Source organism: Lagenorhynchus albirostris, chromosome 3 (genome assembly GCF_949774975.1).
Source record: "Lagenorhynchus albirostris chromosome 3, mLagAlb1.1, whole genome shotgun sequence".
NCBI classification, from domain to species: domain Eukaryota; kingdom Metazoa; phylum Chordata; class Mammalia; order Artiodactyla; family Delphinidae; genus Lagenorhynchus; species Lagenorhynchus albirostris.
The window spans coordinates 38,391,031-38,403,275 of NC_083097.1; the positions used below are offsets into that span (position 1 = coordinate 38,391,031).

General features: G+C 35.5%; 1 protein-coding gene across 1 annotated transcript in view; it reads left to right on the forward strand.

Moving 5' to 3' along the window:
• PARP8 (poly(ADP-ribose) polymerase family member 8) overlaps positions 1-12,245 on the forward strand; it is a 92,376-nt gene that overhangs the window by 46,850 nt on the left and 33,281 nt on the right. Inside the window, exons 10-13 of the mRNA XM_060146303.1 lie at positions 292-417; positions 932-1,496; positions 3,124-3,174; positions 3,280-3,375. Coding sequence (XP_060002286.1) covers positions 292-417; positions 932-1,496; positions 3,124-3,174; positions 3,280-3,375 — 838 coding nt within the window. The remainder of the gene's footprint in view (positions 1-291; positions 418-931; positions 1,497-3,123; positions 3,175-3,279; positions 3,376-12,245) is intronic.

Consider the following 12,245-nt stretch of genomic DNA (forward strand, 5'->3'; position numbering starts at 1 on the left):
TTATAAATCTCCTTATATACTTATTCTTTTATCAACTTCTTAATCGTTTGTATTTTTAATTATGTCACAGTAATTAATTAATTATTAATCGTAACACAGTAAAATCATAGAAATTTTCTATAGGATGCTTTCCTACACAAGAAGACATCTTGTATGGTTCAAAATTAAACTCCGCCTAATTACCATGCATTTATTTTCCTTTGATAAATGCATTCTCTACATAATCCATACAGAAATCTGATATTAAATGACCTTGGAACTGTGATAACAAACTGACCTTTGGTTTGACAGAATCATGCAGACATTTGTTACACAGCAGTGGAAACAGAGCAAAGAAAAATCTAGTTGCCTGCACAATAAGAAGCTGTCAGAGAAGAAAGTGAAGTCTCCCCTGCATCTATTTTCTACCTTGCGCAGGTGGGTAACAGACGTCTTTCCATCGTCTTACTAAACGCTGCACCTGTGATATTCCATGCTTATTTAACTCAAAGCATTCTTGCTACAGTCTTGGCATCTGTTTATTTTCTTTATGACTTTAAAGAACAGACCAAGTTACATCCGTTCCATCAAAAAACACGGATACTCATTTCTATGTTTCGAGTTTGTGTTTCCTTTACATGGGTTAAATTTACTAAAGTTACATTGTTTGGTTTCTAATCACATAGAGTTTTCCCTACCAAAATTAGTCCTTCATAGGGCTCTGGGATAGGTAGGAGGGAAAAACAAACTGGACAAACCTTTTTTGCTTTCCAGGAAACATAGAATTCAGTCCCTGTGATCTTTCCATACATATTTGGTTTCCATTTTGGCTGGATAAGCTGGATTAAAAAGACATGGTATTTGTAACAGAGTTGAGTTGATTGAGCCCGACAAGTGTTCTCCATGGTCTGTTGCACTCACGATTTGCCCTGTTAATTGTTGCATTTTGAAGGTCGCCAAGTTATCCTCCCCCTGGTTGTGGAAAAAGCAAATCCAAACTGAAATCGGAGCAAGACGGGATCTCCAAGACGCATAAGCTGCTGCGGAGGACTTGTTCCAGCACAGTCAAGACGGAGGACGTGTGCGCCCCGAAGCCACACAGGACCTTCGGTCGCTCGCTGTCCAGCGACCCCCGGGCTGAGCAGGCGGTGACGACCATTAAGTCACACAAGCTCTTGAACCGTCCCTGCCCTGCAGCCGTCAAGCAGGAGGACTGCCTCGCTCTCAAGTCGCACAAACTCTTGACTCGCTCTTGTTCTGGAGACCCGCGCTGTGAGCACAACGCCAGCCTGAAGCCTCACAAACTGCTAAGCAGGTCTTATTCCAGTAACCTCAGAATGGAAGAATTATATGGACTCAAGAATCACAAGTTGCTCAGCAAGTCTTACTCCAGTGCCCCCAAGTCATCCAAAACGGAGCTTTTCAAGGAACCCAGCGCAGAGGGCCGGAGGCTCTCTCTTACCTCAGGGCTCATTGGTATCTTAACACCATCATCATCTTCATCTTCCCAGCCTGCTGTGCGTACATATTTTCATCTTGAGTTCTTAAATGTCAGCTAAGGGGCAGTAGAGGGTTTTGTTAGTTTGTTTGTTTTGTAAGATCTGGGAAAGGAAAGAAGCACAGTTCTGTTTTTGTTTTTTAAAATTTACAATTTTTTTCTTTTGGATGTTATTTTGCATACCAGACATTTGCAACTGGTACTGGAATGTTGGTTTTGATTCTGAAAAAATAAATGTGGCTGTCAATTTGATGTCTAGTCCAGAGTCCTGTCACGGGAATGAATGCTACTAAAAATGGAAGGAAGTCCATTGGATTCACAGAGCCTGTCCTTTTAAGCAAGCATAGCATTTTTAATGTTTTATTGAGTAGGTTTATCGAATCTCTGGTTTTCTCACAAAAGTAGTGGAGCTCAGAGTTTGTCTGATAATTTTTTTTTTAGGATAAAAATTGTTGATGTTTTATTTTATTTATTTATTTCCAATAATTAAGAGTGGTGTCCTTCCTATTGTATATAAGAGGACAACTTTGCCCATGAACTTGTGGAGAGAAGTAACAGTTACAGCTGTATCCCTGAGACTCACTTAAAGCTGCTCTCAGTGTCTACTTTATGAAACTGAAGTCACTTTGTCCTGAAGCTGTTTTGCATGGGGAGATGGGCCTGGGAGGTGACTGTATTAAAGCTTAAGTACTTTGGGTGGTATTTATTGGGAGTCATTCTTACACAAAGTTTACCTCTAGAGTAATCAGCATTATAGCCAGTTTCAGATAAAGAAACAGACCTATCTTATGTATATTAATTACATAAAAGAATTGACAAAAAGTTTTGTTTGCTTTTAGTAAATTTGTATTTGTGTGTGTTAGGGAGGAACGTATTTAACTCTTTAACTATTAATACAGATATACCAAGCAATAGATGAAACTGAAAAAAAATAAGATACATTTTCAGAAAGTTGTGGTGCTCTTGTATAGATTTATTTCTAAAATTACATTGTAAATTATACCATGAAATTTTATTTGTGTTAAGAAAATGTATATGAGTATGTTGGTAATTTTAGGTGGATATCCCCAAAGCCCATTTCTTCTCAAAACTAAGTATTAAAGACATATAGAAAAGTAATTATGTCAGAGTTACATAGTAGAAAGTTTCCCATGGTTAGTTTCACCTAAGAAAGATAATTTCGGATATTCTGTAAAAGAATATGTCTTAATGTCCTCCTGTATGGTTAAGCCTAATACAGTAGTTTAGTATTGTACCCCTTACAGCAGCTGTCTAGTACGTCCTTGGAGAAATAATTCTATCTGATTGTAAAATGAGATTGAAATAATCTAAATGAGGAAGTGGGAGCAATCAGTGATGAGTAATAGGGGCAACGAGTTTTTGTGATCATTTAAAGATGCCACTCATTTTTATTAGAAGATCAGAAATTAAGAATGCTGCTCATTTAGTTTAAACAAAGATTGCAATAGTAATGGAGGAAAGGGCATTATACTAAATTCTAAAATCTCGATGTCATAATCAGTGATTTAATTCACATTACAGGTGATCTTAGATCACATCTGTATTCACTGTTGCAAAAGTAAAAGGCTATAATTTATATATTTTCCTAATTAAAAAATTATTTTCTTCTCCTTTGCTTTTTATAGCCAAATGGTGCCAAATGTATTCCAATACGAGACCGTGGCTTCCTAGTGCAGGTATGAGCCAAGCCTCCATCCGTTGTAGGAATAGTTTAGCCTTTAGTGGGTTTTCAAATCCTTCATGAACTTGACTTCATTCTTTCTCTTTATTGTCTTATTCAGACGATTGAGTTTGCTGAACAGCGGATCCCTGTGTTGAATGAATACTGTGTGGTTTGTGATGAGCCACATGTGTTTCAAAATGGCCCCATGCTTAGGGTAAGTTCTCATTGGTGGAATGGCAGTTTAGAATATAAATGAAGAGGGTTAAGATATAAGAATAAATAAGTAAATAACTGCATTTACAGTAAATACTCTCTATTGAGCCAGTTACGTAATACACAAAGTCATAATTTTGACAAATGAGTCACTATTTCTGAAGGAGTCTGTGAAAGATCAAGCTGTTTCATATTAGCAAAATGTTTCGTTTCTCACATGTGCTTATTTATCACTTCATTATCTATTCATCTATCTCTATATCCATCCATATCGATATGTATATATATGTAAACTTGTAAACACTTTTTTCAAAAAAGCACAATTTAAAGATAGTTAATACAGAGAGTAGACGGTAGTCATTGTTCCAGTTAGAAGAGGTATGTAGTAGAATCTGGAGAATTAGAGTAAAGATTTCGAAAAAATGCCAACTCACTAACACATTTGTGGCATTATTGAGTATGGAAATAAGAATCAAAGTATAAGTGGTATTTTGGGGGAGAATTATCCAATATCCTAGATCTCAATTGGATAATTGGAATTATTATCCAATTATTTCCTTCAAAGAGTTTATAGTTTATATCTTACATTTAAGACATTGATCCTTTTTGAGTTAATTTTTGCTTATGGTGTGAGGTTGTTGTCCAGATTCATTCTACTGCATGTAGATATCTAGTTGTCTAAGCACCATTTGTTGAAAAGACTCTTCTTCCCTAATGAAATGATCTTGTCTCTCTTGTTGAAAATGATTTGACCATAGATGTTTTGATTTACTGGTCAACTCTTAATTTTACTCCACTGATTCGTATGTCAGTCCTTATACCTGTACTATACTGTCTTGACTAACTGTAGCTTTGTAGTGAGTTTGAAATGAAGAAGTGTGAGTCCTCCAACTTTTTTTTTTATAATATTGCTTTCACTGTTTGGATCCCTTGCATTTCCATATGAATTCTAGGGTCAGCTCATCTGCCAAAAAGGCAGATGGAATTTTGATAGGGTTTGCTTTGGGTCTGTCAGTCAATTTGGGAAGTATTGCCATCTTAATATTAATCCTTCCAATCCACGAATGCAGGGTATCCCTCCATTTATCTAGATCTTTAAAAATTTCTTTTTACACTGTTTTTTTAGTATCAGTGTTCAAGTCTTGCACATCCTTGGATAAATTTATCTTTAAGTAGTTTATTCTTTTTGATGCTGTTGCCACTTCTAATCAACATTGTACTGGAGGTTCTAGCCAGGCAATTAAGAAGAGAAGAATAATAGAATGTATCCATATTGGACAGGAAAAACTAAAGCAATCTGTTTGCAGATGACTTGAGCACTGTGTGCTAGGCACCCTGTATAGACATTTTGCATACTGCTTCTTTATTTGATTTTCACAAAACTCTGTGGTTTAGGTAGGTATTTTTGTGCCCATGGTGCAAATAAGGCGGTTAAGATTCAAAGAGATTAGGCGATTTATTTAGCATCACCCAGCTATATGAGTGGAAGCTGAACTTTGAACCTGATTTTGTCTGACTTCAAAAATGCATCACAAACATTTATTGAAGGCTTTATGAGTATATCGCACCACACTAGATTCTGTTAAACTTTTTAAGAGAGATTTGTCCTGTCCTTAGGAATATATGTTTGAAGAGATGAATTGCAAAGCCTAGAAATAGGTACTTTTATTAGAAATTTTTTGTATTTCAGGATTTATACTTTAAAAAACATATATAATATCCATTTATGACCATAACGACTCAGGCTTTATGATATATTTGTTTCATTTTATTTGTTTATGGGAAACATATAAAAGAGTTTTTTCTTGCCACCCATATGCTATTTTTTTTCCATATGCTATTTTTTGACAGTCAGTTATTCCTCTCAAAGAGATATATTGTTATTCCGAAACCCAACTTCACTAAATCAGAATTTATGAAATATTTGTGCAAGATTGTTATTTTGAGTCAATACACGGAAATGTATAGTTACAATGAGAGGAGAGAGGACCCTTTAACCATGTCAGTTTATCCCAGTAAGGAGGCCTGTTTGTACTTTGTGGTTGTGCATCTGTGGCTCTTGATTTATTTCTTGATCCATGGCAATGGCATTTTCCTTGCCGTAGATAATAGTAATGTTATTAATGGCATAAGCTTTTTGAATGCTTTTTATGTAATCATGTTTTTGAAGTGCCTTATATGGATTATCTTATTCAATCCTCAAAATAACCCTATTAGGCAGGTATTAATACTGTCCCTGCTCTATAGATGAGGAAAACCGTAATTTTTTTAATGTCACCCTGCTTGTAAGTAAGAGGGACAGGATTCAAACCCTGGCAGAATGGCACCAAGGCCACGGTTCTTAATCGTGATGCTACTCTTGACTCATGTGCTTGAATTAACTACTTTTATGTCCTGGAAATTTACCACACATATTGTTGGGAGTTTGCTCTTTACGGTTTAATTGCTGTCAGTTCATTCCTATAATAGGTGATAGAAATGTCATAGTTGATGTTAGTATTCTCTTTGCCTTGCTTCAAGTTCTGTTTTACTTTATCTTTCTGCACCAATGAAGTTTGCTGTCTCTTTCTAGAAATGGAAATGCTTTTGTAAACAAGAGAGAAAACGTTTTCTAAATAAATATAGCTAGTTATCAGGTGGTTTTATGTTGCTTCAATTCAGACTGTTATCTAAGGAAATCAGAAAACTTACTTTGGTTTCTTAAATAGTAAGATAAGTGACATATGAAATCAGATCAGGAAATGAAAATAGAGAAACATCTCATAGTCAAAGGAAGATAAGTAAACAAAACTACCTCCTTCACCTAAATCAGGTATATATTCATTTTTTCTCTCTCTTTCTTATGTTTACATCGCAATATGTTTTACTATAATTTCAATAATGTACATAGTGTATAATTTCAATAAGGTATAACAATTATTACAAATATAATATTCAGCCCATATAACACATTAAAAACTGCAGTAAATCCTCGAGCTATAAAGAGGATAAGTCATAGCCCCATAGGGTGATTGAATAGGTTACATAAAACTCGATTTCCATAGATTTTTCTGCCTAATGTTTATTACGTTTGTTAGATCTTTCTCTGTCAAAATTCAAATTGTTTCTTATATTTTGTCTCTTTTCTTCAAGCCTGATTGTTTTTTAAATAACCTAAGTCCCCTTTTACCCCTATTTCCCAGAAGTCCTAAAATTTTACTCCTTTCCTATTCTGCCACTTTACTCAGAGGTCTAGGTAAGCATGTCACACTTTTGCAACATGAAGCACTACTTATTTAGAAATACCACAATGCTCTGATTTTCTCTTTTGTTTATAAAGGTTATAAATATCACTGTCAGGTGTGAGTCCTGACATGTAGTGCTGTGGGTCTGCATAAAACTCACATTATCAGGAGGCTTGTTCAGAGTCCCAGAATTTCAGTTCGGCAGTACAGTCTGCATTGTGATCAGAAAACCAAACCCCTGGTTCTCTACGTTTTGGAATCAGCTAGAGTGTTAATGCGCTAGACTGTCTCGGAGATGCTTTAAAATGTTGATTTTGGTCTTCAAGTGTGTTCGCAAAACAAGAAAACAAGGATTTACTGCCAAAATCACCACTGCTTTTATCAGCCTATAAGTTCCTAGTGCCCTTGTCTTTTTGTTAGTGTCACATTAAACACCCAGTTCTTGGATCAATGCAGGTGTTTGTCTTCTCTGAACCCTGTGCGTGAGCTGCTGAATCCTGTTGGAAAAAACCACTCATGTGGTTGTGTGGCTTAGTATCCCTACAAAGTTGGAACTTTGTCAGGGATACTGGAGGCTCATTCTCTGTGTCCCTGGTTAACAGACTTTCCTGTTTCTCACATCAATATGTGATGTAGGAATTATGATTTCCTTTTCTTCTCCTGCTGTGTGAAAATGTCCCACATTACTTGCTCTGGATTATCAGGCCTGAGATGCTACTGTCACCTCTTGAGAATAACGCTCTTTCCTACTAAAGCAAGGTCAGAGAAACCTGCGAGTCTAATAATTTTGTGGTCCAGTCTTGGCTGTGGACCATAGACAAATGTTTGTAACTAAGGTTCTTATTTTCAAAGTGAAAATTAACAATACCCAGCTATAATTTGGTCATAGTATAAGGCACTCCCATGACCATTTTTTTGGAAACTGAGTGTGTGGGTCAACCTGGGTATGTCCCATTTTACCTTGAGGAAAACAGGTAGGTCTTCTTGTATTTAGGTCTGATGTTAAAGAATGGATGAAAAACCATAGGCTATTTTCTCCCTGCTCCCCCTCAACGCATTTTGTAGAAGTTAACATTTCAAGTTCTGAAATAAAGGCTAAACTAAATAATTATGCCAAAAAACTTTCAGTTCAATTTTACATCCAAATTGAACAGAAATTGGTTTTAATGTTCAAACAACTTTAGTTTTATCGGGCAATAGGGATCACCATGTATAGTGGGGACTAACCAGGCCTGATCCTATTTTATTGTGGATCTGTCTTGATCTCTGTGGGATTCCTGTCTTTCTTAATGGACAGTAAATCTTTCCCTACCCCAAATGTGTCTATCTTCCGAACCATGAAAAGCAGCCAAAGTACTGACTATAAAACTGGAAACACAGAGAATTAAAGGCATATAGGTTTTGTGTTTCCAGTAGATATTCTTAATTATTCTCATATGTTTTCAACACTTGTTTTTAAATTATGAAGTTGTATTTACATTGTTCATTTCTTTTTTAGCAAGACATAGTGTAGCAACAAATTAAGAATTTTGATAAACTGCGGGTATGAAAATAAAAATACCACTTCATGATATGCTTCAATGAAAATTCTTATTAAACACTAATTTTTGTATATACATTGGGTTAAAACAAGTAGAAGAGACAGCTTATCCAGGTTACCTAATACTGTTAATATTTAAACGGCTCTGTATACCTCAAGGAGATTTTATAAACCATATCTCACTTGGTTCTCTTTCTCACTTAGTCCTTTTATCAACCTGGTGAACTAGATCTGATTTTATCCCTGTTTTATAGCTAGGAGAACTGAACTGTGCACATATGCTCCAACTGGAACAGTATCCACTTTTATCTGTTTTATATATTGGGCTTACATGAAATATTTTGTTTGAAAAAAAAGACCATGGCAAAAAAAGGTTTGAAAACCACTCACCTACACTGTGCTATATATAAATACATAGCTAGATTCTCTTGAGTTGTGTCATTTCTATTTTCAGTAGGAAGTAATTTAAATTCATTGAAAACACAAAGTTTCTAAAGTGCAGTTAGGTTCTAAAATATTCTTTAGGGCTTAAAGCCATTTTTTTGAAACATGTTTTTACTGCTCACATTTAAATTGCTTTGATTCAAATAAAATTAAAAATGTATTCATCTTAGCTTAAAAATTTCTAAAATGAATCTTAACTTAGGGACATATAAAGTTCCCCATGTTTTTAAATGGTGCATAATGAATATTATATTGCAGATATATTATGTATGTTATGTGTAATGGCAGGAGGGAATTGCCATGGTTTTGCAGTTTACATTATAGGGACTAATTTTTTGAAGGTAATATAGTAGTATAACCTTAAGAATAGATAATATTTTATAAATTGAAGCTAATAGATTTATTGTAAACTCGAATTAGTAAATAATGTACATTTTGGGTGATATTTAGGCATACATACTTTGCATTAAAGTATGTTTAATAAAACACAATTTCACTTATCTAGCGATAGCTATTCAATGACTACATTTTACTTTGAATTGATGCTGGAGTTTTCTGTGCAAATGATATAGTTATAGCAGAATTTGTTGGGAGCACGGTATTGGCTGGAAGTTGGCTCAAGGTGGGAGAATGCTAATTACAGTATAACTGCATATTTTATTAAGGAAAAATGAATCAGTTTCTTTCCTTGAATAGTATGTGCTTTCTGTGAGACATCTAATCTTGATTACTTACAATTTGAGAACTTTCTTTTAGTACGCCATCTTGTGTTGACATTTTGAACTCCTCTCAAATAAAATGTGGATAAACATGGGAGAGGGTCAGTGATCTACAAAAACTAGTTGGCAAATTGTTATATCAAAATTAAACTCATTTATATCTTGAATACTCTATAGAATGTTCAAGTAAAAAATGATTGATATAACACTGTTACTTTAAAAATTCACTGGCATTTACTTAGTATGGTGTTAAATAGTACATAAATTATTCACAATATTGCTACCTCTATAGTTGCTATTTTAAAAAAGAAAGGAAGAAACATAGGCAGAACACTCTATGACATAAATCACAGCAAGATCCTTTTTGACACACCTCCTAGAGAAATGGAAATAAACACAAAAGTAAACAAATGGTACCTAATGAAAAGGAAAACATAAACAAGATGAAAAGACAACCCTTAGAATGGGAGAAAATATTTGCAAATGAAGCAACTGACAAAGAATTAATCTGCAAAATTTACAAGCAGCTCATGCAGCTCAATATCAAAAAAACAAACAACCCAATCCAGAAATGGGCAGAAGACCTAAATAGACATTTCTCCAAAGAAGGTATACAGATTGCCAACAAACACATGAAAGGATGCTCAACATCATTAATCATTAGAGAAATGCAAATCAAAACTACAACGAGGTATATCACCTCACACCAGTCAGAATGGCCAACATCAAAAAAACCAGGGCTTCCCTGGTGGCGCAGTGGTTGAGAGTCTGCCTGCCAATGCAGGGGACACGGGTTCATGACCCGGTCCAGGAAGATCCCACATGCCGTGGAGCAGCTGGGCCCGTGAGCCATGGCCGCTGAGCCTGCGCGTCCGGAGCCTGTGCTCTGCAACGGGAGAGGCCACAACAGTGGGAGGCCTGCGTACCGCAAAAAAAACAAAAAAAAAATCTACAACCTATATGCTGGAGAGGGTGTGGAGAAGAGGGAACCCTCTTGCACTGTTGCTGGGAATGTAAATTGATACAGCCACTATGGAGAACAGTATGGAGGTTCCTTAAAAACCTAAAAATAGAACTACCATACGACCCAGCAGTCCCATTACTGGGCATATACGCTGAGAAAACCATAATTCAAAAAGAGTCATGTACCACAATGTTCATTGCAGCTCTCTTTACAATAGCCAGGACATGGAAGCAACCTAAGTGTCCATTGACAGACGAATGAATGAAGAAGACGTGGCACATATATACAATGGAATATTACTCAGCCATTAAAAGAAACGAAATTGAGTTATTTGTAGTGAGGTGGATGGACCTAGAGGCTGTCATACAGAGTGAAGTAAGTCAGAAAGAGAAAAACAAATACTGTATGCTAACACATATATATGGAATCTAAAAAAAAAAAAAAAGGTTCTAAAGAACGTAGGGGCAGGACAGGAATAAAGACACAGACATAGAGAATGGACTTGAGGACACAGGGAGGGGGAAGGGTAAGCTGGGACGAAGTGAGAGAGTGGCATGGACATATATACACTACCAAATGTAAAACAGATAGCTAGTGGGAAGCAGCTACATAGCACAGGGAGATCAGCTCTGTGCTTTGTGTCCACCTAGAGGGGTGGGATAGGAAGGGTGGGAGGGAGATGCAAGAGGGAGGAGATATGGGCATATATGTATATGTATAGCTGATTCACTTTGTTATAAAGCAGAAACTAACACACCATTGTAAAGCAGTTATACTCCAATAAAGATGTTAAAAGAAAAGAACCGTTATAAGAGGAAATTCCAAATACTAATGAACATGTCTAAAAAGGTTATTCCATGAATAATCAAAGAAATTCATAATATAGCACTTTCCTTACCAAATTAAAAAAAGGAAGATAAAATTATTTTTGTAAGAATGTAATGTGTAGTTCTACTTCAGATTTTTCAGTATGATAGCAAACTTTCTTTTCTCCCCGCCAAAAGCACGTTTTCTATCGTACCTGATTTCCTTCTTCAAACAGTTGCAGTAACAGGATATTCCTAGAAATCAGCCTTACAAATTTGAGTATGGGAAGAAAGTCCACTTTTCAGTGAAAAAAAATGCGGGAAAGAAAAGGAGTGTCTATAAAGTAGTTAATCCATAGCTTTACATTAAGAACGTAGGTTTATTTTTTAAAATAATGGGTCAGCTGGTAAGTCCATGTAATTTGGAGATTTAGAGGTTTGAGTATAAACAGATGTGGCAGCAGGATGAAATAGTAATTCAGGAGAAAACATCGAACTGTTAACAGTTGCTCATCTGTTAGCCAAGATAAAGACCAGGAGGTCTGGGTGAAATTGGTAAAAAATCATTTGAGACAAAGTCAGGGTGGCACATGAATACGTAGGATTGGCTACAAAGTGTGGTGATAGAATATTCAAATTTCAAATAATTATCTTCCCCCAAAATTATCTTCCAATCTAGTTTAGCAGAATATTTTATTTCATTTTCATTTATATTGCATAAGGCAACAATTTGGTACCAAAATGGTAGTTTCTACTTATATTCCCTGAATATGTGTGTGAACACACATACATACATACATATATTTTAGGATGATCACAAAGTAAGTATAATTAATTATCCAGGGTTCAAATAAAAAAATAAAAACCAATCATTACTCATATATACTAAATGAGCCTTATCCTGATGTTCAGCTTTGGGATTGATGGATTTTAGTCATAAAAAAGTTATTTGGCAGTAGTATTATCAAAAACGAAGTACCTTCTGTGTCTCTGTTTACTTCCTCAGTGAACTTTGGGTGTCTGGTAGAGTACACGTATTAATTCCTATGGCCCTTTATGATTTCCAAGGTTTATGTTACCCGAGTTCTTGTTTGTGTATAGTTTCACTATCCTCAGACACCAATACAGTGTTTGACACTATAGTAAATATGCAATAAAATGGTTGATGTTATTA